Here is a 26,633-nt window from a genome sequence, read left to right on the forward strand (position 1 = left end):
TGTCACACATAAATGTATGTGGAGGAACAGTTCAATAAGAGCATTAATTCTGGCATCCAACTTCCTGAATTGTTTGTTAATAACCTTTCCATTATACATTCAACTATTTTATCCGCACAACCATAAAAAGCTGTGATCAGAGAAAGCATGAGGAAGAGATAGAATTGTACCCAAGATACAGGTGTCACACATGCTGTTGCAATTTATTGAAAAATCAATAAATGTTGTGGTCCATAGGAAAATACAAAATAAATATGTACTGTGCAGTGTGTAAAAGATAGTGTATCAGGTACAGTAGAAAGCAGACACTTTATACAGAGGTACTTTCACCCATATCTACTGAAATCCAACACATCTTTTTAAAAGTAAGCTAAAAGATTCCTGGAGATTAAAAAGAAATGAGAAAAGTTTTCTCTATAATTTGAAGAAACATGCTTTTTTTGCATGTGCTAGTGCAGCAAAACCAAGATGAATATGACATTAAGTTGCTCTGAAGAAAGCAACTTGGTAGAAAAGTGGGGTTTAATAGTACGTAATACAAAAAAATAATGAGGTATGAGAAACGAAGGACAGGAACCCAAGCTTATTTAAATGCATAAATTTAGCCAGATAATTTTTTGAGAAGAACTGTAATGAGTATGCCTAAAAGGCCATTGTTGCTTCTTTCTTTATCTATGTTTTCAACGCTGGTTGTAACTTACCCTATCTTGCCACAGGAAGGACACTTCCTTAGACAGGAAGATAGCTGATTTTAAAAGCTGTGTTTCAAACCATAGGCTTTTAAATACTATACAATCAGACAACTTGTCTACAAATTTTTTGGTGCTTTTGAGAATTTAACCAGTTAATGTAAGAGGTGCAACAGCTGAGGTAGAAGAAAATACCCTAAACCAGGGAGGCAAATATAAAAGCATCTAGTCTTTTATTTACATCTCATTAAATTTCCACCTATCTTCTTAGTTTTCAAAATTTTCAAATCTATAGAAGAAATGAAATGACAAGCACAGTATAATGACAACCATACGTACAGCCTCAGCTATATTCATCAATTATTATTTTGCCACATTATTTTTCATCTGTTCTCTACATAAATGTATATGTTTGTGTATATACATTATTTTCTGAACCATCTGAAAACAAATTGGAGATATCAAGACAATTTAATTCTGTATACTTTAGCAGGTACCTTCTAAGAATAAGGAACTGTCTTACATAACCAAATGCCATTATAATACCTAAATGTAACAGTAATTCCATAATATCACCAAACATATAGTTCCTATTCAAGTTTACCCAAAAGATTCAAACCAAGGTTCATGGTTAACATCTGGTTAAAATCACTTTAGCCTGTAATTTAAAAAATTTTAAATCCCTCTGTATTTTTAAAATTTTCATGACACTTAACTTTTTTTCTAAATCTATACTCTGTGCACTGTTCAGACTAAAAGTGAAAAATTTCCCGCTTCAACAAAACTGTAAATCAAGTACTATTTTTATTCCTTTTTTCAAATTAAATAGGCAACATGGTAACCCTGAATAAATATAGAAGACCTGGGCACACAAGCTTAAATACCTCAAGTCAAAGAAATCAGGGAGCCAGGGATGTAGCTCAGTAACACCACACCTGCCTGGCAAGTACAGGGTCCTGAGTTTGATCCCCAGTACTGGGGTGGGGTGGGGGGGACATAAAACAGGAATATACTAAATACAGCATTCTATATATTACACTGGTAAATATGTTATTCTTTATATATTAAATATTTTAAAAAAGATAAAATTGGTAGTTTTGGGTATTTTTTGTTTTTGTTTGTTTTGTTTTTTGTTTTTTGGAGACAGGGTCTTGCTGTATAGTTCAGGGTGGCCTTGAACTCACTATGCAGCCCAGGCTGGCCTCAACTCATGGCAATCCTTCTGCCTCAGCCTTTCGAGTACTGAGATTACAGGCGTGTACTACCATGCTCAGCTTACATGTTTAATTTTTAAATCCTGTAAGATCCAAAGAACTCTCTCTGGGGCTGGGAGTATAGCTCAGTGGTAGTGTGCTTAGCATATGCAAGACCTTAGGTTCAATTCCCAGAACTATAAAAAAACAACAACCCAGAAAGAACTCTGTATCTGGCATTAATTACACATAAATGCCTGCCTGCCTGCCTGTCTGCCTGTCTGTCTGTCTATCTATCATGATGTGTGGAGAGGATGGCGAAAGCTTCTATTCCATCTCTCCACTCCAAATCCATTTAATATACTGTCCTTGGTTTGGGAACATATCAACTATAAAATTGATAAGAACAGATACTATATTTTCACCAAAAGGCCTGAATTGATCAGCCCTGTTATTTCTGTCATTTGTCTCTTTGGAAAAAAATATTCTACAGAATAAGTAGATGATTTTAAATTCTGGGAAAAGCATAGAATTAGTCACAAAATATCCTAAAGAAAGAGAGGTCATGCTATAAAAGCAAAGCATCAAGAAACCATTCATTAAGTTTTATCTTGCTAGGTGAAACAGTGACCATGTGGCTGGAAAATTCTGTAGCTGAAGAAAATGTGATTCACCTTCTGGAGAATGGAATTATTGTTACTTCACTACCTTCATATTCCATTCATGGGCTAATCTCAATGGAAGATTCAATTTCATCTTTGTTTTTTGGCTTTTTTATTTCTTGGTCATGTATGTGCATTGCACTGCAGGTACTGGAGATTGAACCTAGGGCCTTGTGAATGATAAGCAAGCACTCTATCACTGAATTATAAGCCCAGTACTTTTTTTTTAAATTGTGAAACAAGGTGTCTCATTAAGTTGCTTAGGCTAGCCTCAAATTTGCCATCCTCCTGCTCAACCTCCAAAGTAGCTCCATCCTATAGAACTAAAGTCCAAATAGGTGAACTTGTGCAGTATAAAGCAGCTTTTGTATTTCCCTTCTAAGGAAAGGGTGTACAGTGATATATTCTGTTTGTTAATAATAAACACTGTCAAACTAGGCTAAGTTGAGATCTTGACAGGTCCTCTGGCAGTGGTTTGAATCAGATAACAAGACTTTTAAAGAATTAGTTCCCAAAGGCCTTTCTATTTGGATTTTTTTTTTTTTTTTGATACTGGGGATTGAATTTGGGACCTTGCGCTTTCAAGGCAAGCAGCGGAACCACTGAGCTAAATCCCTAGCCCTAAAAGGCCTTTCTAAATCCATGTGAACATCATCTTTTTGTCATTTTATTACCTACCACTACTATTTCTCTATACCTTCTTTCAGATTGATAACTATTATACTGGTTTTTTTGGGGGGGGTACCGCTGATCGAACTCGGGACCTTGCGCTTGTGAGGCAGGTGGCAGAATCACTGAGCTAAATCCCCGGCCCTATAGTTTTGATGACTATTATAATAGTTCAGACTTATTACTTCCTTACTGTGAATTATCACCAGATGTTTCTTTTAGACTTTTTCAGATTTAAAAAAAAAATAAATTCTCTCTTTATTTGGTAAGGCCCCTTGAACTGTGTTTGTCCTCACAGGAAGTTTGAACTAAGCACAGCTCAGCTTCACCAGGTTTAAGGGATTAAAATGGACTCAGTGGTAAATTCACTTATCAAGTACCACACTGGGGCCGGGGATTTAGCTCAGTGGTTTCGCCGCCTGCTGTGCAAGCGCAAGGACCCGAGTTCGATCCCCGGTACCAAAAAAAAAAAAAAAAAAAAAAGTACCACACTGGGGGAAAAAGTACCATACAGAGAGCCAGGAAAAAGAGAGATGTGGAAGCTAGGTTTCACTCTTAGTGTTATATCCTTTGTATCATTACATACTACTCTAATATAAATGGCATTTTTGACTTGAGACACAGCAAGACATGTACTAAAACAACTGTTTCAAAAGAACTGTCACAGGGGCCGGGAATTTAGCTCAGTGGTGCTGCGCCTGTCTTGCAAACTCAAGGTCTGAGTTCAATCCCCAGTACCAAACAAAAAAAAGCTGTCACTTAGGCATGTTATTCATGTATTTTTTCCTGGGCTCTCTGTTAAGGATGTTCTTTTAATTTGCATGTTTGAATCTTCCTTGATTTCAGAAAACTCTTTTTGTTCCTATCTTTGAGTATATATTTTTGCTATTTGTTTGGGACATCCATTAACCCTTAGTGTTAGATTATCTGTCATCCATATCTATTAGCTTAGAGTTGCTTTGTTGCTGTTACCCTTTGCATTCACTATGATTACTTTCAGCTTCCCTCCAATAAATATTTCACCTTTTAGCACTATCTATTGAATAGACTTCTTTTTTATGTGTGATTTCTGCAATGATGTATTTGGCTTCAATATTTTTCCTTAGAAATTTTCATTTTTACTTCATTATATTATTTAATCTTTTTTGTTCTCTTAATTTTATTGAATCTATGTTGTTTTACAGTGCAAAGCCATTATAATTCTTCTTACCCCTGAATTACTTTCCTCTTCACCGGAATCTTTTCTTTTGTAAATAGTATTTCTGTTTTTACTATAAGGAAATAAAGCAAGTTGCCACTCTATCTCTTTTCATAATGTTCATGGCTAGGTAACTGTCCATATATTCCATGTATGGACATGTTTTAACCATTTGGCTGATAGTAAATTTCTGGTGTTCTTGAGATCTATTTCCACTCAAGCTTATTCTCTTTTTTTTGCAGAGGAGGAAATAGCATAGGGAAAAGAAAGAACCTGGCTAAACAAGAGTTCTACTTACTCTTCTGAGATTGTGTTAAGTATTTTGCATCACTTAATTAGGGGACAACATCCCTAAATCTAGGTCTTAGGATCCACATAATTTCTCAGAGACTATGTTGTTCTAGGTTCACTTTAGTTAGAAGTCAAAGGTGTTCAGAGCTGGGCATGGTGGTGTATGCTTGCAATCCCAGCCCAGAAAAGACCCTGTCTCAAAATAAAAAATAAAATAAGAGATTAAAAATAAATGGGCTAAGGATGTAGATCAGGGTGAAGGCCCCAGGTTTAATCTCCAGCATGTGTGTGTGTGTGTCGGGGGGGTGGTATTCACTTTCTCAATTCTCTCGTTCATTTGTTCCTTACAGAAGTTTCTACCATTACATACCTATTTTCCTTCCCTCTCTGGTGGGACATGAATGAGGTCTTGCTAGGACTCTCTGGTTTGGTATTACTTATTTTTTTTGTAGTTGTTTACCTTTTAAAGTTTATTGCATTAAGTTATGCTCCTTTTCCTCTCAGGCTTTCAGTGAAAAAGTTTTTACTAAAAAAAAGCAACAACTATTATTTTGTTAGCTAGTTGGTGCAGGTAATCCTGGGATCAATTTCAATCTACTCCTGGAGTGATATTTATTTAAATAAATGAATTTTTATATAAAGTACAGATGTTCCTCAACTTATGAAAGGGTTATGTCTCAACAAATCCATTGCAAGTTGAAAATATAATTAAGTCAAAGTGTTTAATACACCTAACCTAGTGATATCCTAACTTAGTAACACAGTACACTGTAGAGTACTGCTTGTTCACCTTTGTGACTGTGTTTGACTGGAAGATGCACATCACGATTACTGCCCAGCATTGCTAGGAAGTCTTATTCCACACAACACTAGCCCAAGATCAAAATTCAGTCTGGTTTCTACTGCATGCATATCTTTCACACCATCATACACTTGAAAATTTTTAAGTTAGGGGATTATTTATATTTAGAACCTGTACCTGCTCTTATGGCATAGAATGTCACTTGGTTGTACATGATTATCTTCTCCTTCCTAAAATTCATTCAGCAATTACTTTTTTGAGTACCTGCTATATGCCAGGTACTAGGCACACAATAGTAAATAAATAAGACAGAGTTCTGATATGTGTATGAGAGGAAATGAAAGTTAATTTTTAAAGTGAATATAATTTCAGATACAGGTAAGGGCCATAAAGAAGGCAAGACATGCTGATATGGCAGTGTAATAAGTAAGGGGTCTCTTTTACAAAGGTGATCAGGAAAAATCTCCAAGATTTAAATGAGAAAGAAGCAGCCAAGAGAAGATCATGGAGCTCAGAACTGCAAATGAGGAGCAAAAGCCTTAATCTATCAATTGAAAGAGCAATAACATAGCAGAGAAGGTCAGCGTTGCTAAAACTAACCTTCAAAACAGAATGTGATTTAAGATACACCAGGGAAGTAGGCAGGAGCCAGACAATGCAGGAACTTTAAGGCCAGAGAAAGAGAGTGGCACTTTTGCTAGGTTCACCAAGTTTTCTTTGTTGATTTTTTTCCCCATAATTATTTAGAAATTCTAATTCATATTTTCTAACAACAGTTACCTCAAAAGCTATTTAAATATAAGCACATTTTAAAAATTAAAGTGATAATTACTTAATTCATAAAAAAGTGAGCTGCTACTCTCTACTCCTTTGCAACAAGCCCTTTATTCTCCCAAGATGGAATTTCAATAGACATTTCAAATGTATTTAAATAAATATACATTAATATAAACACATGTACATTACCTCACATATTTTACATTATATATGAATAAAGATGTACATTTTTATATGTATTAAATACGTATTTATATATATTAATATATACTCATAATACACAATCCTATACACTTTTTAACATATACAAGTGGAAATATGATATATACTTTGTTCATAATTTTCTTTTTTTTCCACTTCATATGTCTTACAGGTCTGTCTTTATTCTTCCTAAAAGATGAGCAATATTCTAGGATATTGGATACACCATGGTTTAACCATTCTCCTACTAATAAGGGGTTATCCAATTTTAAAAAATATCATACCTGAGTTTAATCTCCAGAACCAAAAATAACAACAAAAAAATCAAAACAAACGGTGGTCAATGCCTGTAATACCCGATTTGGGATGGAGGCTGAGGCAGGAGGATTGCCACAAGTTAGAAACCAGCTTGGGGTACACAGTGAGTTCAAGGCCAGCCTGACCTACATAGCGAGACCCTGTCTCAAAAACAAAACACAACAAAAATACTCTATTAAAAATAATGTAGGATCTATGCATCCATTTTACAAAGTTACATTAGGAACACAAAAGGAATCAAAAATAGAAAGAAATAAAAATAGGAACTAAATAAAAGAGATACCCAAAGTGCCTTATTTAAATTTGCAATTGTTTACTAGTATCATATGGGCCAATTGTTTTTATTTTTTTTTATTTTTTTATTTTTTTTTTGGTACCGGTGATCGAACTCGGGTCCTTGTGTTTGCAAGGCAGGCGACAGAACCACTGAGCTAAATCCCCGGCCCCAAGGGCCAATTGTTTTTAGATGTATGTATTTACCGTGGGTTCTTTTTTGTAAATTTTATTCAGGTATCTAACAAACCATCTAATTTTCAGCTGAAATTCAGAATTCATTACTAGTTTTACATATTTACTTTAGAATATGAAATAACTGCTAGGCATAGTGGCGCATGCCTGTAATCCTAGCACCTGGGAGGTTGAGGCAGGAAGATCACTGCAAGTTTGAGGTCAGCCTGGGCTGCATATTGAGACCCTTTCTCTAAAACAACAACAACAACAAAGTAAAGAAATAATGACTTAATATACCTTAATATTTTGATCCTGACAATTAAAGTTAAAAACATAACTAACAAATAGATGTGATATCTTTAAAGGAAATAACAGAAACAATTAGTAATGTCCCTGTGCTCTTTTCATAGAGATTTCAAAATAAATCTAAGGTTATACATAGGATGTGGGTTTTTCTCTGGGAGTAGTATTACAGAAGGTTTGTGGTATTAGAAGGGTCATGACACAATGCAGGTTGCTTAGTCTCAAATTCAAGTGTGAAGCTTACATTTAAAAATATTTTATATTATATCCACAGATGAAAAATCTAACAAAAAGAGAGATTATGGTACATAAAGATATAGCCAAGCTCTCTCTTTTGTAAAAGTTAAACCATTTTAGAGACAATTTGAAAAGCAATCTCTTTACTGTTTTGCAGGTTAAATAACACTTTTTCAAGGCTACATTGTGAAACCAGGCTCAACGGTCACAGAGGCCAACATACTAACTTGCAGCATAGACACAATTTTTAAGCTCTAAGCTGTTATCTTCAATTCATATACTAAAGCAAAATCTCTTAAGCAAATTGAAACTGCATATGAAATTACCATAAAAGAACACCAAATGATGTGAGTAAATCCCTGACAGTTGATAAGTAATCACCATAGCTAATCAATATACCATACTGAAACATCAATAGCAACCACTAAGCTTTAGTAAGTTATTACTGATTTGTACTTAGGATCAAGAAGAATTAATCAGAATGATAAATGTGGTAAGTGGTAGCCTCTGTATGACTTCAAGATGACTCATTTGAAACATCTAAAAACAAATCATACTCATGTCATGTACTACTGATAAGTTTTGAAAATAGTTTCCTGTAATTTAAAGTCCTGGACACAAAGATTTGAGTATTCTTTTTAGTAACCAGAAAAAATTAAAAGCACATATAAAAAACTTTAAAGATAATACATTCTGAAAAGTATACAGAGAAGAAAAAATTTAATGTTTTTCTAACATTTTTCAATGCTAAGATTCACTTCCATTTCAGAAAAGAAACACACACACGCGCACGTGCACACACACACACAGAGTGTTTTAAAGTGATGCTTATATAAGGCCAGCAAAATGCACATATGAAAAGATCAGCGGCTATAGCTAGAAAATGTTCCTTATAAACTGTAGTTTGTGACCAGTACCTGAAGTTCTATATAATTCCATGAGCTCCTAAAAACCATGAAATCACATAAACTACTTTTTATACTAGACACTTAATAATTTCAGATTTACAGAAAAACTGAGTCCCAATAAACCCTAGCATTTATTTTCCTTAATTATTAACATCTTACATTAGTATGTTTTGTTATAATTAATGAACCAATATTGTTGCATTATTACTAATTAAAATACAAGACTTATTGAGATTTCCTCTTTGGTTGGCTTTTTTCCTAACCTGTCACCTTTTCTGTTCTAAGAGTCTATTGAAGGACTACATTACATTTAGTTATGTTCATTAGGTTCCTTTTGGCTGTGACAGATTTTCACACTGCTTGTTTTTCATGACCTTAACAGCTTTGAGATGTACTAATTTGGGTATTTTATAACATTTCCTATTTGAATTTGTGTGATATTCTTCTTGTGGTAAGATCAAGGTTACAGGTTACTGGGAAGAAGACTACAGAGGTAAAGTGTCACTTTCACCAGAGCACACCAAAGATACCTATGATTGATGTGATTTATGTCTATTGATGCTGACCCTGATCATATGGCTTGATTACACCTGGCAGTGGGTGTTAGGTCTCTGTAGTGCAAGGTTGAGACCCCTGCCTCTGTACCTTCCATACGGTGCCTTTTGGAGGGAAGTCACCATATGTAGTACACACTTGCATAGAGATTCATGCTTCCCTTCTTTAAGGATGGTGTCTAAAAAATATTATTTGAAATTCTGCATATTTGTCTCTTTTCCTCATTTATTATTCAATCATTGTTTATATCCATATGGACTCATAGATACTTAAACTGTGGACTAACTATTTTAAATACTTTCTCCCATCAACATTTTCTATCTTTGGCCACTGAGAGCTCTTTTAATGGACTCTTCTATCCCTTTAACATGTCCCTAAAATGTGGGGTTTTAGTTTTTTGGTTCCTTTCAGCACTTCCTTACTTTCTGGAATTACAAGATGTTACCAGCTTATCATCATGTTTCCTGTCCCAGCCCTAGAATCAGCCATTTTTCTGAAGAATCCTGGTTCCATTTAGTGAAGAACAGCATTTAAAATCAAAACCTGGATGTCATGCTGGGCTTAGTGGTGCATGCCTGGAATCCCAGCACTAAGGAGGCTGAGGCAGGAGGATAGCCATGAATTTGAAGCCAACTTGGGATACCCTATCTCAAAAAACCAAAACCAACCAAACAAGCAAACAAAGCCCAAACAACTCAAAAGCCACGACTGCATGTTAGGTATACATAAAGCAATTTTAAATATTAACCCTCCTTCATTAACTCTTGAGACCCTACTGTAAGCTGGTCTTGGGAAAGCTGCATGATATCTTTCATTTCTAGATACAAGAATATTTAAAAACATCTCTAGCTACTTTAATTACATAATGAAGCTGGATATCAAAGAATCATCTCTGAGAACTTCAGGGGAAAAAAATTTTAAACAAAATTTTACAATCCCTTACAACTAAATAGCAAGCTGAGTAAAATACTCTATCTACATAACTTCTTTTGTGAGAATCAGTGTAAAGACTAGATACTTTTAAAAAATAGGTATTTTTCTCAGACTTAAAATTGCTTAAAGTAGAAAAAGTCCTCAAAGAAAAATAAATAAATATTTCATATTTAAGTAAGTTTCTCAAAATAGAAACTATAAACAACTTACTTCACAAGGGAAAATCTTAGGTAACATATAGAAGTGTGCTAACTAGGACTGGGCACACAAACTCTCACCTACTGTGAAATTACTAACAAATCAACTCAGGAAACTGGAAAGTACAAATTGCTTACACTTTTATGGTAAACTCTAACAGTAGTCCCACTGCAATTTCACATAATTTAAAAATATAATATTTTAAAATTAATAAAGGTTTTATCATTTCCTTTCCATCTCTGTCAGAAATACATGGTGATCTGAGTACACTGATTTAAACCTAGCTCCTACATTCTATGTCAGAACAGAATTTTGAGTGGGTGTTTTTTAAGGCAAGAGTGGTTGGGGTATTGCCCATCTGAGGCATCCCTAGAGGTTATCTGTTGGGCAAACTAACAAAAGTAGGTAAATGTTATTGGGTACCAGGAAAAGAACCAAAAGTTGGATTTGAGTAGACTCAAAGTGTTTAAAACTTTCCATTATTTGTAAAATGCAGGACTAATTTAAAGATGTGCTTAGTGCACAGAAGCCTTTAATATAGTTATGATAAACTGATATGCTTATCTTTATAATAACCAAAATACAAACTCAATTCCAGATTAAATATCAGAGGCCTGGGTTCAGTTCTCAACTATTTCCTTCAACTAAATGAGCAAAAATGGATTACTTTGTCCTTTGTCCCATTAGCTAGAAAGTAGAGACATTTCTATTTATTATTTTTTTGTAGCACATTTATTCTAGCTATTATTAATGTAAAAATAAAGTGTTCAAATAATAACATTTTGATCAAGTAAAAGAAAGGCAGAAAATCCCACTGAGAAGGAAAAATATTGAATTTTAACTACCATTTCTTCCTCAATCTAAATACTATGCATTCTTACAAGCATTCTTCTGAATCAAGTTCAGTTTTAACATTTGTAATAGGTTAAATGTCATCTGATGACTTCAATGCACAATACCCTCTAATTACTTTCTATATCACTCAGAGAAAGGCCAAGTTATTAGGCTCTACATAATAGGTCCTACCAACCTCTCAGGCTTCCTCTACTACCCATCTCAATCCACCCAGAGATTGCTCAGACACATACCTTATTTATTTTTAGACCCTTTGTTCTTACTCTTAGCAGAGAATTCTTCCCCTAAATCTGTAGCCTCACTTGTTTCAAATCTTTATTTAAATATTCCCTTCTGGGGATGGATATGGTTGAAATATGTTATTTGCATGTATAAATTCTTTTTTTGAAATGTTCTATACAAAGGAAAATAAATATTTAAAAAAACAAATAAATGTCCCTCCCCCCCCTTGTTTTTTGGTACCGGGGATCAAACTCGGGTCCTTGAGCTTTTCAGGCAAGTGGTGGAACCAACTGAGCTAAATTCCCGGCCCAAATGTCCCCTTTCAATGAACCTTTTCTGACAATATTATTAAAATACCAAAGTACCTCTACTCTGAACACTACCATCCTTCTTTTCCTACATTTTTTCTTTCATCATCTTCTAAGTTACACACTATATAATTCATTAATTTTGTTCATCTAACTTTTCCTACTATTAAGCTCAATGAAGAAAGAGAATTTCGATCATGTTCATTAATCCTAGAAAGTGTTTCAAATAGTGACCAGCACATTCAAACAGTGACTGGATTTACTCCATAAATCTTTGCTAAATTGAAATTAATACCCCATTCAAATTCTAATTTAATCTGTCTTTCACATCTGGGCTTTTCAATGTTAACTCTAATTGATATTTCAAGAAATAAATCATTATTACACACTCATTTTTCAGTAAATAAGCATCTTTCGACTATCCTTAGCATGCTGATGTTAGAAAAATGAGCCAAGTAATGATCATTACTTTCGTGTACTTCTTCTTTTTTGGTACCAGGGATCGAACTCAGGATCTTGAGCTTGCAAGGCAGGCACCAGAACCACTGAGCTAAATCCCTGGCCCTATGATCATTATTTTCAATGCACTTTGATTGCACACAGTGAACAGAAGAGCTGGAAAAAACTAAGCAATTATAATACTGTGAGATGGACTGAAAACAGAAATCTATAGCAGATGTCAAAAGAGCTGGAACTATGAGAGAAGAGGGATCACAAAAGGTCAAACAAGCTGATCACTGAAATGATAAGCAAGATCAAGGGAGGGGGGAAATAGACACTGAATGAAATGAGATTAAAGATCTGAAAGACTCTTTACTAGGCTACTATAGTTCAAGTACAGGATCTCTATCCCAGGGAATAGAGGAAATAAAGCTATAAAGGTAGAAAAGAATCAGAGCAAGAAGGGTCTTATGAGGACAACCAGAAGTTAAACTTTTTAATTGAAAGATTCTAAGGGATGAACAGGGAACTAGCATTAAGTTTAGCTGTTGCTCCTCCTTGTGTAATGTTAAATATATTTAGGAACAGACTGAATTCATATTCTCTTTTCCCACCAATAGAGTGAAAATGTTTACAACTTATGGCAAAAAGTAGTAACTATTTTGAAGAAAAATAAAGAAGCGTGGGAGCATAGCAATTCAGATGGGAATGACATTAAGAGAAATCTGACAAAATAAGCTTTATTTGACAAAGTAACACACACTTGAATGAAGTAAGATGACTAATAATTGGAATTCATAATGGTAACCATGAATTGTCAAAAATATTAAAATTATATTTGTGGTATTGAAAATTCTTATATATTATGTTACTTTGAAGTTCAACAAACCCCTTAACTTTGTAGGTTTATAATTTGTTCCCAAATAAGCACTATAGTGTGCATTAGTGGTATAGTGGCGAGCATAGCTGCCTTCCAAATAAGCACTATAGGCAGAATGATGACTAAAATATACCAGTAAATAATCGTCATTCTGTCTGAAAAGAAATGGAAGTAGTAGTAGTAACTTTTAAAAACAGTTCTAGGAAAATGTCTAAAATCTCAAAGTTAACACACTTAAAAATGGTGATGTTCACTATAAGACTCTTAAAACAGCTTTCAAAGGTTGGGGGGGACAGTTTTTCGAATCAGAATAATAACATTTGGGTAGATTATAAATATTAAACCAGACCTGAAAGTTTCAAGTTGATTGAAGAATCCTTGGAAACAAATTTAATAAACATTAGATTCAAAGGTATAATATAGAATGATATGCAACACATATGTATATACAGTATAATGATATGCAGTATATACAGTATAATATGGAATGATATACAATATTTATAAAAATGAACATTTCCTCATCTGACATATTTCCTTTACCTAAATATGATGTTTATACAAGTGTAATTTTCATAATACATTGAAAGCAGGCTTTTAAATTATATGAACAACTAATTACATAGTAATATAACTTATTAAATGAAGAGTTTAAGAGAATTTGGTTTATGAGAAAAAAGTTTTATTTACAAAGGATTAACATCAATTGGAAGAGTTAATCTGAAGTTTGAAGTACAAAAATCTTTCACCAAGTTGAGGTCTCCCCCTAGTGGAACTTGAAAATGATCTCAGATATTTTTATGACTAAGAATAATTTAAATGTAATGTTTTTACAATTGAAAAGACTTTTCATGTTTTAACAAAAGATCTACTTACAGATCTTACTCTGCATTAAATAAATGACTGTTCAATCACTGAGCTATTTACTGAAAACAAACTTATTAAATTATTATTAAGTTAGCCAAGAAGTATTCAGTCATAAATCCTAAAAGAAAGGTCTCAAAAGTAGTAGTAAAAGATAAAGAAAAATATAGAAATTTACGAAGACATAGCAGTGTACAGAGATGTACAGAATACCAAAACAATGTGAAAGCTGCAGGAACAGGATAACTGGAGTGTCTATATGTGAGGAAATGGGAAAGTAATGATGAGAAATGAAGCTTAGAAATACAAGTTTGTGTAATAATAAGTTTGTATGATAGGTTTGTTAATAACGAAAAGATAAGGATTTCATGCTAAAGAGTTTTGATGTGATTTTGTAGGCAACAGCAGTCAACAGAAACTTATGTTTCAAGGAGGAATCTAGTAACTGTAGAAGAGCTGAGGCTACAGAAAAGGAAACTGAAGGGGCCTGGGATTTAGCTCAGTGATGCCGCCGCCTGCCTGGCAAGTGCAAGGTCCTGAGTTCGATCTCAGGTACCACAAAAAAAAAGAAAGAGAAAAGAAAAGGAAACTGGATGGGAGGTCATTAAATAGTTCAGGTAAAGTGTAAGCCAAAGAATGAAGGGAAAAGCAGGGAGAACAGAAATGCTCTTAGGAAGATGAGGAAGAAGAAGGGAGGAGGGAAAGGAGGAAGATGGGGAGGATAAATGCTATGAAAGACTCAAAAGTTTTTCTGGTGCTGAGCATCAAACTTAGATTCCATTTCACTCCAAACAGGATGACCTCATCAAGAATAAAACAACACAGGCTGAGGCAGGAGAACTGCTGCAAGTTTGAGGCCAGCCTGGGCTACATAGTGAGCTCATGGCCAGCCTGAACTATAGCGAGACCCCGTCTCAAAAAACCAACAAAACAAAAAACACAAAACAAAATTTTAAAAAACCTAGTGAGAATGTAAGAGAAAAAGGAACCTTTCTATACTGCTAGTCGAAATGTAAACTAGTACAGTCATGGAAATCAGTATGGAGGTTCCCAAAAAATGAAAAATAGAGCTACTATTTGATCCAGCTCTACCATTCTTTGGTATATACCCAAAGCAATTAAAGTAAGTACACTATAGGGATACTTGCATACCCATGTTTATTACAGCACAATTCACAATACCCAGGATATGAAGTCAACCTAGGTGCCTGATAGATGCATTCATAAAGAAAATGTTCATATATATATGATCATACATACTCACAGTGATACCTCAGTTGTCAAACTCAATTCGTTCCAAATTCATGTTTGAATACCAAAAAGTTTGAGAACTGAACATATTTTTCCCATAAGAAGTAATGGAAAACCAAATAGTTACACTTACAAATTCATTTTTCCAGGACTTGAACAAATTTTGTAATGATTTCTTTCTTTTTTGGTACCGGGGATCGAACTCTGGTCCTTTTTGCTTGCGAGGCAAGCGGCAGAACCACTGAGCTAAATCTCTGGCCCTTGTAATGATTTCTTTCTTTAGCTCTATTGTAGTTCTCAGTTTTCCTCTAAGCTTTACTGTTGGTATCACTAACTTTCTTTGGAGCCATGGTTATGATATTTTATGCAAATAAAGCACCAATGACAAATGTTTTAACAAGCTAACACAAGCACTATATGCTGTCCGGGTGAGAGCTGCATTTAAGACTGAAGCATCACCCCTTTGTGTCTGTGTCAAGTTGCAAAACTGACTTGTATAGGTTTTTTCAAGTCAGATTTTCGGTTCGACTATCAAGCAAAGTTACAAACACTAAGCAGATTTTTTTTGAACTTTGCTGTTTGAGTAGTGGAGTGTTCAAGCTTTGGCTGTTTGATAAATGAGATAAATAGACACACAAATATAGTATGTTCTCCTTAATATGTGTAATCTATAAAAAGATAAAAAAATAGAAAGAGACTATTATCTTTAGACAAGAGGAAGGGAATAGGGGGAGGGGTGTGTCAATAATGTGGACATTGATACAATCAAAATATATACATTGAACCCCCCATGGGAAAGTAGGTGGGCACAGCATGGGAGATGATGGCAGAGGGTGAAAATGATCAAAGTATGCTATGTGTATGTACAAATCTGCCAAAATAAAACCCAGTAATCTATATAACTATGAATCAAACAGGAGAAGAAGAAAAGAGAAGGCCAACCTCTCCTTCTAACCCCACTCTGACCCCTGTACTGTGGATTGAACCCAGGGCCTCACCCATGGTAGGCAAGCACTCTACCACTGAGTTACAGCCCCAGCCCTTTTTATTTTGAGTTAGGGTCTCACTATCTCACTAAATTGCTGAGACTAGCATTGAACTCATGATCCTCTTACTAAGCCTCCCAAGTAGCTGGAATTACAGGTATGTACCATCACACCAGGCCAGTCAACAGCTTTAGTGATAAAGTAAATGTATTTAAATTGATAATCAAATATCACTGCATACCCACCAGATTGGCAAAAACTAAGACATAAAATACCATTAAGTGTTGAGGAAGATGTGAAACAAGTCTAAACTATTATAAGCACTCAGGGAAAGAAAGATTAATATAGTGTATAAAATTGCTCATATTCACATCATTGTTCACATTAGTTTCAACCTGGAAATTTCCAAATGTCCACTTATAAAGGAATAAATGAATACACTGTGATATGTTTTAAAAATGAATTATGTACAGCATTAAAAATGACAATTCTTGGACCGGGGATTTAGCTCAGTGGTTCCACCGCCTGCCTCGCAAGCACAAGGTCCCAAGTTCGATCCCCAGAACCCAAAAAAAAAGACGATTCTTTCAAAATAATGTTGAACAATGAAAGACACTCAAAAAAATTCACTTTGACTCCATACAAAATTGAAAAACTGGGAAAACTAAACTACATGGATCAGAAGTTCAAACAAAAATGACAAAATTTGAGGAACAGTTATGGAATGATCATCATAAGGAGGTGAGTTTCTGGACAGACTTCTTGGGGATAGGCAGTTTTCTATTTTGACCTTGGTAGTAGTTGTATGTGCAGTGGGTTTTTTTTTTTTTCACATTTTACTTATTTTTTATTTTATGTGCAATTTTTTTTTTGGTACCAGGGATCAAACTCAGGTCCTTGTGCTTTCAAGGAAGGCAGGAGAACCACTGAGCTAAATCCCTGGCCCTGTGCAATGTTTTTAAACTTATTATAATGTAGCTTTCCCATATACTGTGCTTATAATTTTTTAAAAGGTTTAAAGTTATTGGTCAGGGGAAACATAGGTTAAGGTTGGAGATAAATGTCTCTATAAACTATGAGACCCTTCATTTTGCTTAGTTCTTAAAAGCCAAAACTTTGGATTGTCAAAAGAACACAAACAGGAAGAACTGACAGAGACTGAAAGCAGCAGTCAAACAAAAAAGAAAAGAATAGAAAATAAGTAGTGTTAAAAGTCAGGGGAGGAGAGAAGGCAAAGAGAATGAAATGGTCAACAATGGCATAGGTCAAGGGTTCCAAACCCCTAGTCTGTGCCCTGTTAGGAACTGGGCTACACAGCAGGAGGTGAGTGGCAGGTGAGCAAGCAATGCTTCACTTGTTTTCTCAGATGCTCCCCATCACTAGCATTAGTGTCTGAGCCCCGCCTCCTGTTAGTCAGTGGTAGCATTAGACTCTTACAGGAGTAAAAAAGTTTGGGGACCACTGACATAAGTGACAGGGTCATATGGGGTTAATACTGAAAACATATGAGAAAATCTAGTAATTAAGATTCCAGTAATCACTTTATGAACAGCTAACTGCTTCTAATATACTCTTAAATTTCATCATCTCACACCTATTAAAACAGCTATTATCAACAAGATGAAAGACAAGTGTTGGAGAGGACATGGAGAAAAGGAAACCCTTGTACACTGTTGGTGGGAATGTAAATTAGTACAGCTACAATGGAAATTATTATGAAAGTATCTTAAAAAATGAAAAATAGATTTGACATATGTTCATTCCATCAATTCCACTACTGGGAACACATCTTTTAAAAAATCAGTATTTTGAAGAAATATTTGTAGCATTATTCACAATAGCCACAATATGGAATTAGGTGTCCACTGATGGATGCATGGACAAAGAAAATGCAGTAAGTACATAGTGGAATACTATTCAGCCTTAAAAAAGAAATCCTGCCATTTGTGACATGAAAAACTTGTTAGATGAATCATGATTGATTTCTGAGGTTTTTTTGAATATATGTACACTTTATAGCCAATACTATCAAAAGAACATAAATTTACACATTCATAATATGATTACTTTTGATGGAGATCAAATGATAAGACATAATATGGAAAGGCTGAAAACTGAATTTTAAATTGAAATTTAAGGACAAAAGGAAGTTTCAGGTGGGAAGAAAATTCTAGATGTTACGATAACTACTATGTGTGAATCAAACCTCTCCTTGAAAAAAAATACAATTAGAAACTACAAAAAACAACAACAGGGCCGGGGATTTAGCTCAGTGGTTTCACCGCCTGCTGTGCAAGCGGAAGGACCCGAATTCCATCCCCGGTACCAAAAAAAAAAGCACACACAAAAAAGGGCTGTTAAGGTCCCTTGTTGTTTTTGCTGTCTTCCACCTCCATGAATTGTTGTCCCTCTGCCACCTTGCCTCGGAGCCAGCCAATTATGGACTGAAACCTCTACAAACTGTGAGCTAAATAAACTCTTTCCCCCTTTAACCTTGGGTGCTGGGTATTTTACCTCAGCAAAGAGAGAAAAGTAACTAAGACACGTACCCATGTAGATAAAAGATTCTTTTTTTAAAAGCTCCAGAAAGTTAGCAAATGTTGGTGAGAATGTGGAGAAAATGAAACTTTTGTGCAGTGCTGACAAGAATGAAAAATAGTGCAGCTGCTATAGAAAATAGTATGGTAATTCCATAAAAAATTAGATGGAATTACTATATGATCTAGGTGCTATACATTCAGGTTCTTGACAGGATCATTCACTATCACCCAAAAATGAATGCAATGAATGAACAGATAATCAAAATGTAGTATCACAATGGAATAATATTCAGCCTTAAAATCAAAGGATATTCAGATATACATCATAGCATGAATGAACCTTAAGGACATTATGTGTAAGTGAAATAAGCCTGTTGCAAAAGCACAAATACTGTAAGACTCCACTTCCATGAGGTACCGACAATACTCAAATAATGACACAAAATGTAGACTGATTAGTGGCAGGAGCAAGAGAGGAACTGAGCCGGGAGGAGGAGAGAATGAGAAGTTAGTTTAATGGATACAGAGTTTCAGTTATGGAAGATGAAAGAATTCTGGAGATAGATGGTGGTGATGTTTATACAACAATGTGAATGTACTTAATGCCACAGAACTGTATATTTTAAAACAGTAAATTTTACGTTATGTATATTTTACCATAATAAAAAAAAGGACCTGGAAATAAAAACAGAACTGTAGTCATAAGGATGAAGTTATAAGTAAGCCATTGCTCACATGCACAGGAAAGGGAGAACTACTACACTGTATTTAGATGTACTTTATTATTTTCACTTAGTACCTGGATTTCAAGCTCAGCAATGTGTTGCTGTAGTTCAGCCACAGCAGCTATGCTATCTGCTTCTCGGAGTCTTACAGCCATTACTTCTTCCTTGTTCTAGGGTGGCAAACAAAACAAAATAATAAACTAGGTATGTTTGGAATTGAAATTTTTCTAGATTTTAGAAAAGCAGAAGTATGCTAGCTCTGGCAACACATATACTAAAATTAGTAAAGTAAAAGTAAAATTAATAAGGTGTATTAATCACAAGTTAGTATTATCCAGCAGCATTTATAATGAAATAGTGAAGTATAAAAATCTACACTAAGTGGTATAAAAAGAAATTATAGATGGCCACAGTGAAGCAAATCAGAGTTTACCTCCAAATGAATTTGTGTAAAATCTATAAACTTTGAGGTTTTAAAGTCTTTTTAGATTTTGAAACTGGAGATCATAAACTTATACTATTATCTTTAATTGAAAACATTTAAATTCAGTTGTAACAAGAAAATAAATACTATAGACAATATCCAGACATTTCGCAAAAATGAAAAATAAAATGAGCTTTAATAATTAACAAATTGTAAGCTACAGTTAAATAAAACTATGAAAATGAATCAAATTTATATAATTCAAGGCCTAGCTTCCTTTACAAAGTTAGATTTGTTCCTGAATTGTTCCAACACAACAAGGTAAAATATACATATTTACTCAGAAAGTACCAGGTGCTAGGATGACAATACATGGTATTATTAAAATCTGCAAAGGTACTACAATCAACAGAATAAATTAAAATATAGATTAAACATGGGAAAATATGAGACAGCATCTGTACCATACTTTACAGAGGTATTAATCCTCTATCTGATCTTAAAATTTTCTAATATTCTGAATTTGTATCCACTATTCAGAGGGAAAATCATTTTCATTAGCAACTTCCACAAACATTTATTTCCCCAAAACATTTTACTTTGCTAACAGATTTTTTTTTTTTTTTTTTTTTTTTTTTTTGGTGCTGGGGATTGAACTCGGGTCCTTGCGCTTGCAAAGCAGGCGGCAGAACCACTGAGCTAAATCTCCAGCCCTTTAATAGATCTTAAATACTTAGGAGCAATATTAAGTTCAGTAACACTGTTACCAACTGTTTAAAAAAAAACTTACATCAATAATGATAAAAGATTAAATTTAGTTATCTATTATAGGGAAGTTAGCATAGACAATTTAGCAGAATAGTCACACAGTAGTATGACAAATCAGATTAATATAAGCTCATTCACATCACTTTATTTTTAAATTAGTCTAGTCATATTCAAAATGGACTATGCTTTTGTTAGTACAAATTTTAGTATTGCCTACAGATTTCTGTTAGTGTAAATTGTAACAGCCATGCATATTTATTAGGATGTAATTTCATCTCTGGATTTCAGTGACACTGATAAACCACTCAAGCTTCACTCCTGGTTTTTAATGACATCAGAACAAGTTGATGGAATTACAGCTTTATATATGCCATTGAAAGTCTTTATTTCTCATAGAATACTATGACTGGAATACGTAGATAAAGGGCATTATTCCTACTATCTAGGAGGTAGATGCCTACTTTATTTTAAAATCATATAATCTGTGTTTGGTAATCCATTCTAATGCTCAGACTACACCCATCTCTTTAGTTATTACACACACAGATGCACCCCCCTCTTCTACTTTACCCTCCAATCCCTCTCTCTGATCACTGCTAGATGATAAATGTCAAGAAAAAAATGCCTAATTTCAAATACTTTTGACTTTTGATGTTTTTTGCATCAAATGCTTACACACATGTGCATAAAAACTAATTAAGAGAATAACAGAAAATGTATCCATTTTTCCTAATCCACTGGTACATGCATAATTCTGTTACTTTCTACTCCATCCAGAAAACACATGTCAATATTTACTGCTCACTAAGAAGATATCAATCAACTCAAGAGAGCCCTAACTTCTCTAAATTACCTGTCTTTTGGTTACATTACTAAAAGCTTTAGTTTTCAACTCAAAAGAAATATTGTAAAATGACACTTTAAAAAAATGCAGGAAATTAAGATAACCAAGAATGTGTTTGAAAATGAGGTTTATGATATCCATCCACCAAACAAGGTAAGTTAACCTGGTCTGAAAGTAACTACCAAGAGAATTTCAAGAAATGTGGGAAGACTGTTTTATTTTGAAAGAAAATCTAATCATGATGAAGCAGATCTATAAAAAGCATTATTACATAAAAAACATAAGCCAGCTATTTGATATACATATTTACCTTGCATTCGATCTCTGCTTGTTTGCGCTTTGCTTCACTTAATTGAGTAAGTAGTCCTTTGTTCTGGACAGAAAGATAGTGCACTTTTTCCTGTAGATTGGTCACCTCTTGTTCTGCTCTTCGAAGATGATTACTATTGATTTGGTTCTAATAATGAGAAATACAAATACTCAAACTATTGATTAAAAGACTGAAAGATTTCTACCACAACATTACAAAAATATTAGTTATGAGTTGATCATATTCAACAACTAAACAATGAAAAAAATAAAAGCTGCTTTAAAAATCTACTCTGCCAAAGAAATACATATGGCCAATATTATATATAAACCAATATATCATTTATACAAAAATATCTGTAAATGGCAAGAATGTTTATATACAACTTGAAGATAATCATTTCTGAAGGAGGCAATGGATAGAAGTGAATAGAGGAATAATGAATTTAATTCCTCTTTCCAGTTCTCAAAAACAAACAAACAAACTGATCTGAAGTTAGCACTACTACTTACTGGATTGTAAATTCCTTCATGTCACAAAGTGTTTCATGTGTACTTTTACATTCGTCCAATATCATAGTCTTCTTTAATGAAACACAAACTGGTTTTGAATTTTGGCTTTGCTATTTAGTAGTTAAGCTTCTAGTTAATAGCTCAGATCCTCTTATTTCCTCATTTGACAAATGTCTATAGATACTTTCTATTTCTCATTTGGTTGTCTTCAAAACTAAATGAGATAATATATGTAAGAAAGTCTAGCAGTTAGTGAGAACTCAATAAATGCTAAGTGCTTACTGTAATATTTTTATAGGGTATACTAAAAAATATTAATCCTAAATTGACTAACACGAGGTAGACTTCCCATTCAGGATTGACCCAGTTTGAATTCTCCCAATCCCAAATTATTCTACTAGTGGACTGAAAGAAATAACAGGAACTTGAATAACAGAAAAAAAAGTAATAGTTCTTTAATCCTGACCAAGTTTCAAATTTCAGCACACTAGAAAAGATACAGATTCTGTTATGTGCCTTCTAGGGCTATGTTGCAAAGATTATATGAGTAAAATATATGACCAGAGTCTTGTAAATGTCTGAAATTTTACAGACATTTAAGAATGGTTAGTTGGTACTAGTACTAGTCTACCTACTTTGCCTCACTATGAAAATGATTGTTTCCAGTTTTAGTGAAAAAAAATCTAGATAATTTCAGAAATTAAAGCTCCAAAACCTATTTCTTCTTAGTTTCTTCATTTTTTGCTATTTTTAACTACTGTGGCTTGGACCCAGGGCCACTCTTTATCACTGAGCTACACCCCCAGACCCTTTTACTTTTTATTTTTAGACAGGGTCTCACTAAACTGTCCATGCTTGTCTCAAATTGGTAACCCTCTTGCTTCAGTCTCCTGAGTAGCTAGGACTACAAACATGTGCCACTGCATTTGGCTCTTCATAGCACTTTCTTGCTTCTCAGGAGAAATGTCTTTCTAAACCCAACCTCTATCTTATCCTATTCTTTCTCACTTTTATTTTGACTACAAAATTTGTATATTCTCTCTCTCTCTCTCTCTCTCTCTCTCTCTCTCTCTCTCTCTCTCTCTCTCTCTCTCTCTCTCTCTCTCTCTCTCTCTCTCTCTCTCTCTCTCTCTCTCTCTCCACGTCCCCTTCCCTCCCTCCTTCCCCCATCCCCTTCTCCCCTTCTCTCTCTCTGAGACACGGTCATGCTATGTAGTTCAGGCTGGCCTTGAACTCACTATGTAGCCAGGCTGGCTTCAAACTCAGGGTAATCCTCCTGCCTCAGCCTTGTGAGTGCTGGGATTACAGGTGTGTGCCACCACAACTGGCTATCTACAAAATTAAATGAACTTCGTATTACCTTATTCAAAATGTTCCACAACTTCTTTCTATAGTCTTATCTACTAAAATTAAAACAACTACATTTCAGAGGGATACATCTTCAACATAGATACAAGGAATTCCCTCAGATAAGTCCTCCCTGCAGTTCTGAATATAAGACCACAATTCAAGATTATAAAACACATATAAAACCCAAGAACTGACACCCTACCGAGGTCTCCAGTCGTGCGGAAAACACGTCGAATCGGCCCGCTGCAGACAGGCAGGTCTGTGCACGCCCTACTGAGGTCCTGAGTCGTGCGGAAGACGCCCAATCACCTCGCTGCACACAGGCAGGTCTGCCCACACCCTACCGAGGTCCCCAGTCGCACGGAACACACGCCGAATCAGCTCGCTGCAGACAGGTAGGTCTGTGCACAGCCTACCGAGGTCCTGAGTCACGTGGAAGACGCCAAATCACCCCATTGCAGACAGGCAGCCACCTGATTCCACACTACAAAGACGTAGAGGACAACAGACCACCAGACCAAGGTACTGAGTCCCACTGTTCCCGGCCCAGAGGTAGGGGCTTCTGAGCCGTCGTCCCACTGCTCCTGGTCCAGAGGAAGGGGCTTCCCGGTCACCATCCCTCCAACTGCTTCCAGCCCAGAGGAAAGGGCTTTTAGGCCTCCTTCTGTCCCCCTGCTCCTGGCCCAGAGGAAGGGGCTTCTGAGCCACCATCCCACTGCTCCTGGTCCAGAAGAAGGGGTTTCCCAGCCACCATCCCTCCAGCTGCTCCCAGCCCACAGGAAAGGGCTTTTGGGTCACCATCCCTACCACTGCTCGCGGCCCCTGTCCCACCTCACCCAGCTCAGAGGAGGTAATCCGTGCAGGCACTAACAGCCCCCCACCCCAGTCAAAATGAAAAAACACGTAAATAAGTCTCAAAACCAGACTTCTAGATCACCTACAGCAACCCCAAAGGGAAATGAGATGGAACACTCTGATACTCAACCACCTGGACCCACTGAACTGGCAACAAAAGGGGATCTGGAAAAAATGAAATCAGAAATAATTTCTCAGATAACAGGAGAAATTGTGCCCCTAGTGCAAGACATGATTAATAAATCTAGAGAGGAACTCAGGAACATGATGGAATCCCAACATAAGAAACAAATGGAATCCATAAAACAGATGCAAATAGATTTCCAGGACATGAAAAACTCCATTGAAAGTCTACACAGCAGAATGAGCCAATGTGAGGACAGAATTTCAGATATAGAAGATAAGATTGCAATTAGTGACCAGGAAAAGAAAAATTGCTTCAAAATTATAAGGGAACATGAGAAATCAATCCAGCAGCTGCTAGATGATGCAAAGAAGAATAACATAAGACTGATTGGGCTCAATGAAGAAACAGGAGAGAGTGCAGATGACATAAAAAATCAGTTCACAGAAAGAGTTGGTAGAAAACTTCCCAAGCAGGGGAAAAGAGCTTGACATACAGATAAGTGAGGCATATAGGACTCCAAATAGCCTTGATCAAAAAAAACCTACACATAGGCTTGTAATTGTTAAGATTCCAGAAACACAACAGAAGAACAAAGTTCTCCAAGCAGTCAGAGAAAAGAAACAAATCATATACAAAGGAAAGCCCATCAGAATCACAGCAGACTTCTCAACATAAACCATCAAGGCAAGAAGAGCTTGGAGTGACATATTCCAAGCCCTAAAAGAAAACACCCTCCAACCCAGATTGATGTACCCTGAAAAATTATCTTTCAAAATTGATGGAGAAATAAGATACTTTCATGACAAAGAGCACCTTAGGAACTTCATGAATAGCAAACCAGCACTCCAAAGAATTTTACACAATATCCTAGGAACAGACATTGAGGAACACAACCCCAGGAAGCAAAGCAGAATGAACCCATCTGGCACGACAAGAAAGTAAATGAAAAGGGGAGGAACCCAACAAAAAGAAAAAGTCATGGCAATGACAAGTCAATACGTTTCAGTTATAACCATCAATGTTAATGGTCTCAATTCACCAATCAAAAGAAATAGACTGGCAGAATGGGTCAAGAAGCAAAATCCAACAATATGCTGCATACAAGAAACACACTTCATTCAAAAGGAAACTCATAGACTGAAAGTTAAAGGGTGGAAAACAATACTGCATGTGACAGGAACCCGAAAAAAAGCAGGAGTAGCTATCCTCTTGGCAGATCAAGTAGATTTCAAACCAACACTGATTAAGAGAGACGAAGAAGGACACTACATCCTTGTAAACGGACGAATCCAAGAGGAAGAGATGACAATCATAAATATCTATGCACCAAACACTAGTGCACCCAACTATATAAAACAAATACTAATGGACATGAAAAGTCATATATGCACTAATACACTTGTAGTGGGGGACCTCAACACCCCACTGTCACAAATAGATAGATCAACTAGACTAAAAATAAGTAATGAAATACTAGAACTCAATCAAACTCTTGAACAAATGAACTTAACAGATGTTTACAGAGTCTTCCACCCCACAAAATCAGAATACACATTCTTCTCAGCTGCACATGGCTCATTCTCCAAAATAGACCACATACTCACACATAGAACGTGTTTAAGTAAGTGCAAAGGAATTGAAGTTGTCCCCTGTACATTATCAGACCATAGTGTGATGAAATTGGAGATCCATAGCAAAAGAAACTCAAAAAATTTCATAAACACGTGGAAATTGAACAACACACTTCTGAATAACCAATGGGTCACAGAGGAAATTAAAGCAGAAATCAGACAGTTCCTTCAATTAAATGACAATGACAATACAACATATCGGAATCTATGGGACACAATGAAAGCTGTCTTATGAGGGAAATTCATAGCAGTGAATATCATATTAGGAAAACAGAATGATCCCAATTAAACAACCTGATGCTGAACCTCAAGCTTCTAGAAAAAGAAGAGCAGGACAAACCCAAAGCTCATACAAG

The 26,633-nt window shown here is 35.3% G+C and overlaps 1 protein-coding gene and 1 pseudogene across 9 annotated transcripts in view; both read right to left on the minus strand.

The window, feature by feature from the left end:
- Positions 1-26,633, minus strand: part of Evi5 (ecotropic viral integration site 5) — a 230,081-nt gene that overhangs the window by 60,150 nt on the left and 143,298 nt on the right. For all 9 annotated transcript variants that reach the window (XM_021255368.2, XM_004841266.4, XM_087213125.1 and 6 more), the window contains 2 exons: positions 21,803-21,949; positions 19,531-19,626 (listed from right to left, as the gene is read on the minus strand). In XM_021255368.2, coding sequence (XP_021111027.1) covers positions 19,531-19,626; positions 21,803-21,949 — 243 coding nt within the window. The remainder of the gene's footprint in view (positions 1-19,530; positions 19,627-21,802; positions 21,950-26,633) is intronic.
- On the minus strand, positions 2,181-2,325 carry LOC147827657 (U2 spliceosomal RNA; annotated as a pseudogene).

The sequence above is a fragment of the Heterocephalus glaber genome, unplaced genomic scaffold (genome assembly GCF_053883595.1).
Source record: "Heterocephalus glaber isolate CG9 unplaced genomic scaffold, H.glaber_assembly_v1.0 deba00001442, whole genome shotgun sequence".
NCBI lineage: Eukaryota > Metazoa > Chordata > Mammalia > Rodentia > Bathyergidae > Heterocephalus > Heterocephalus glaber.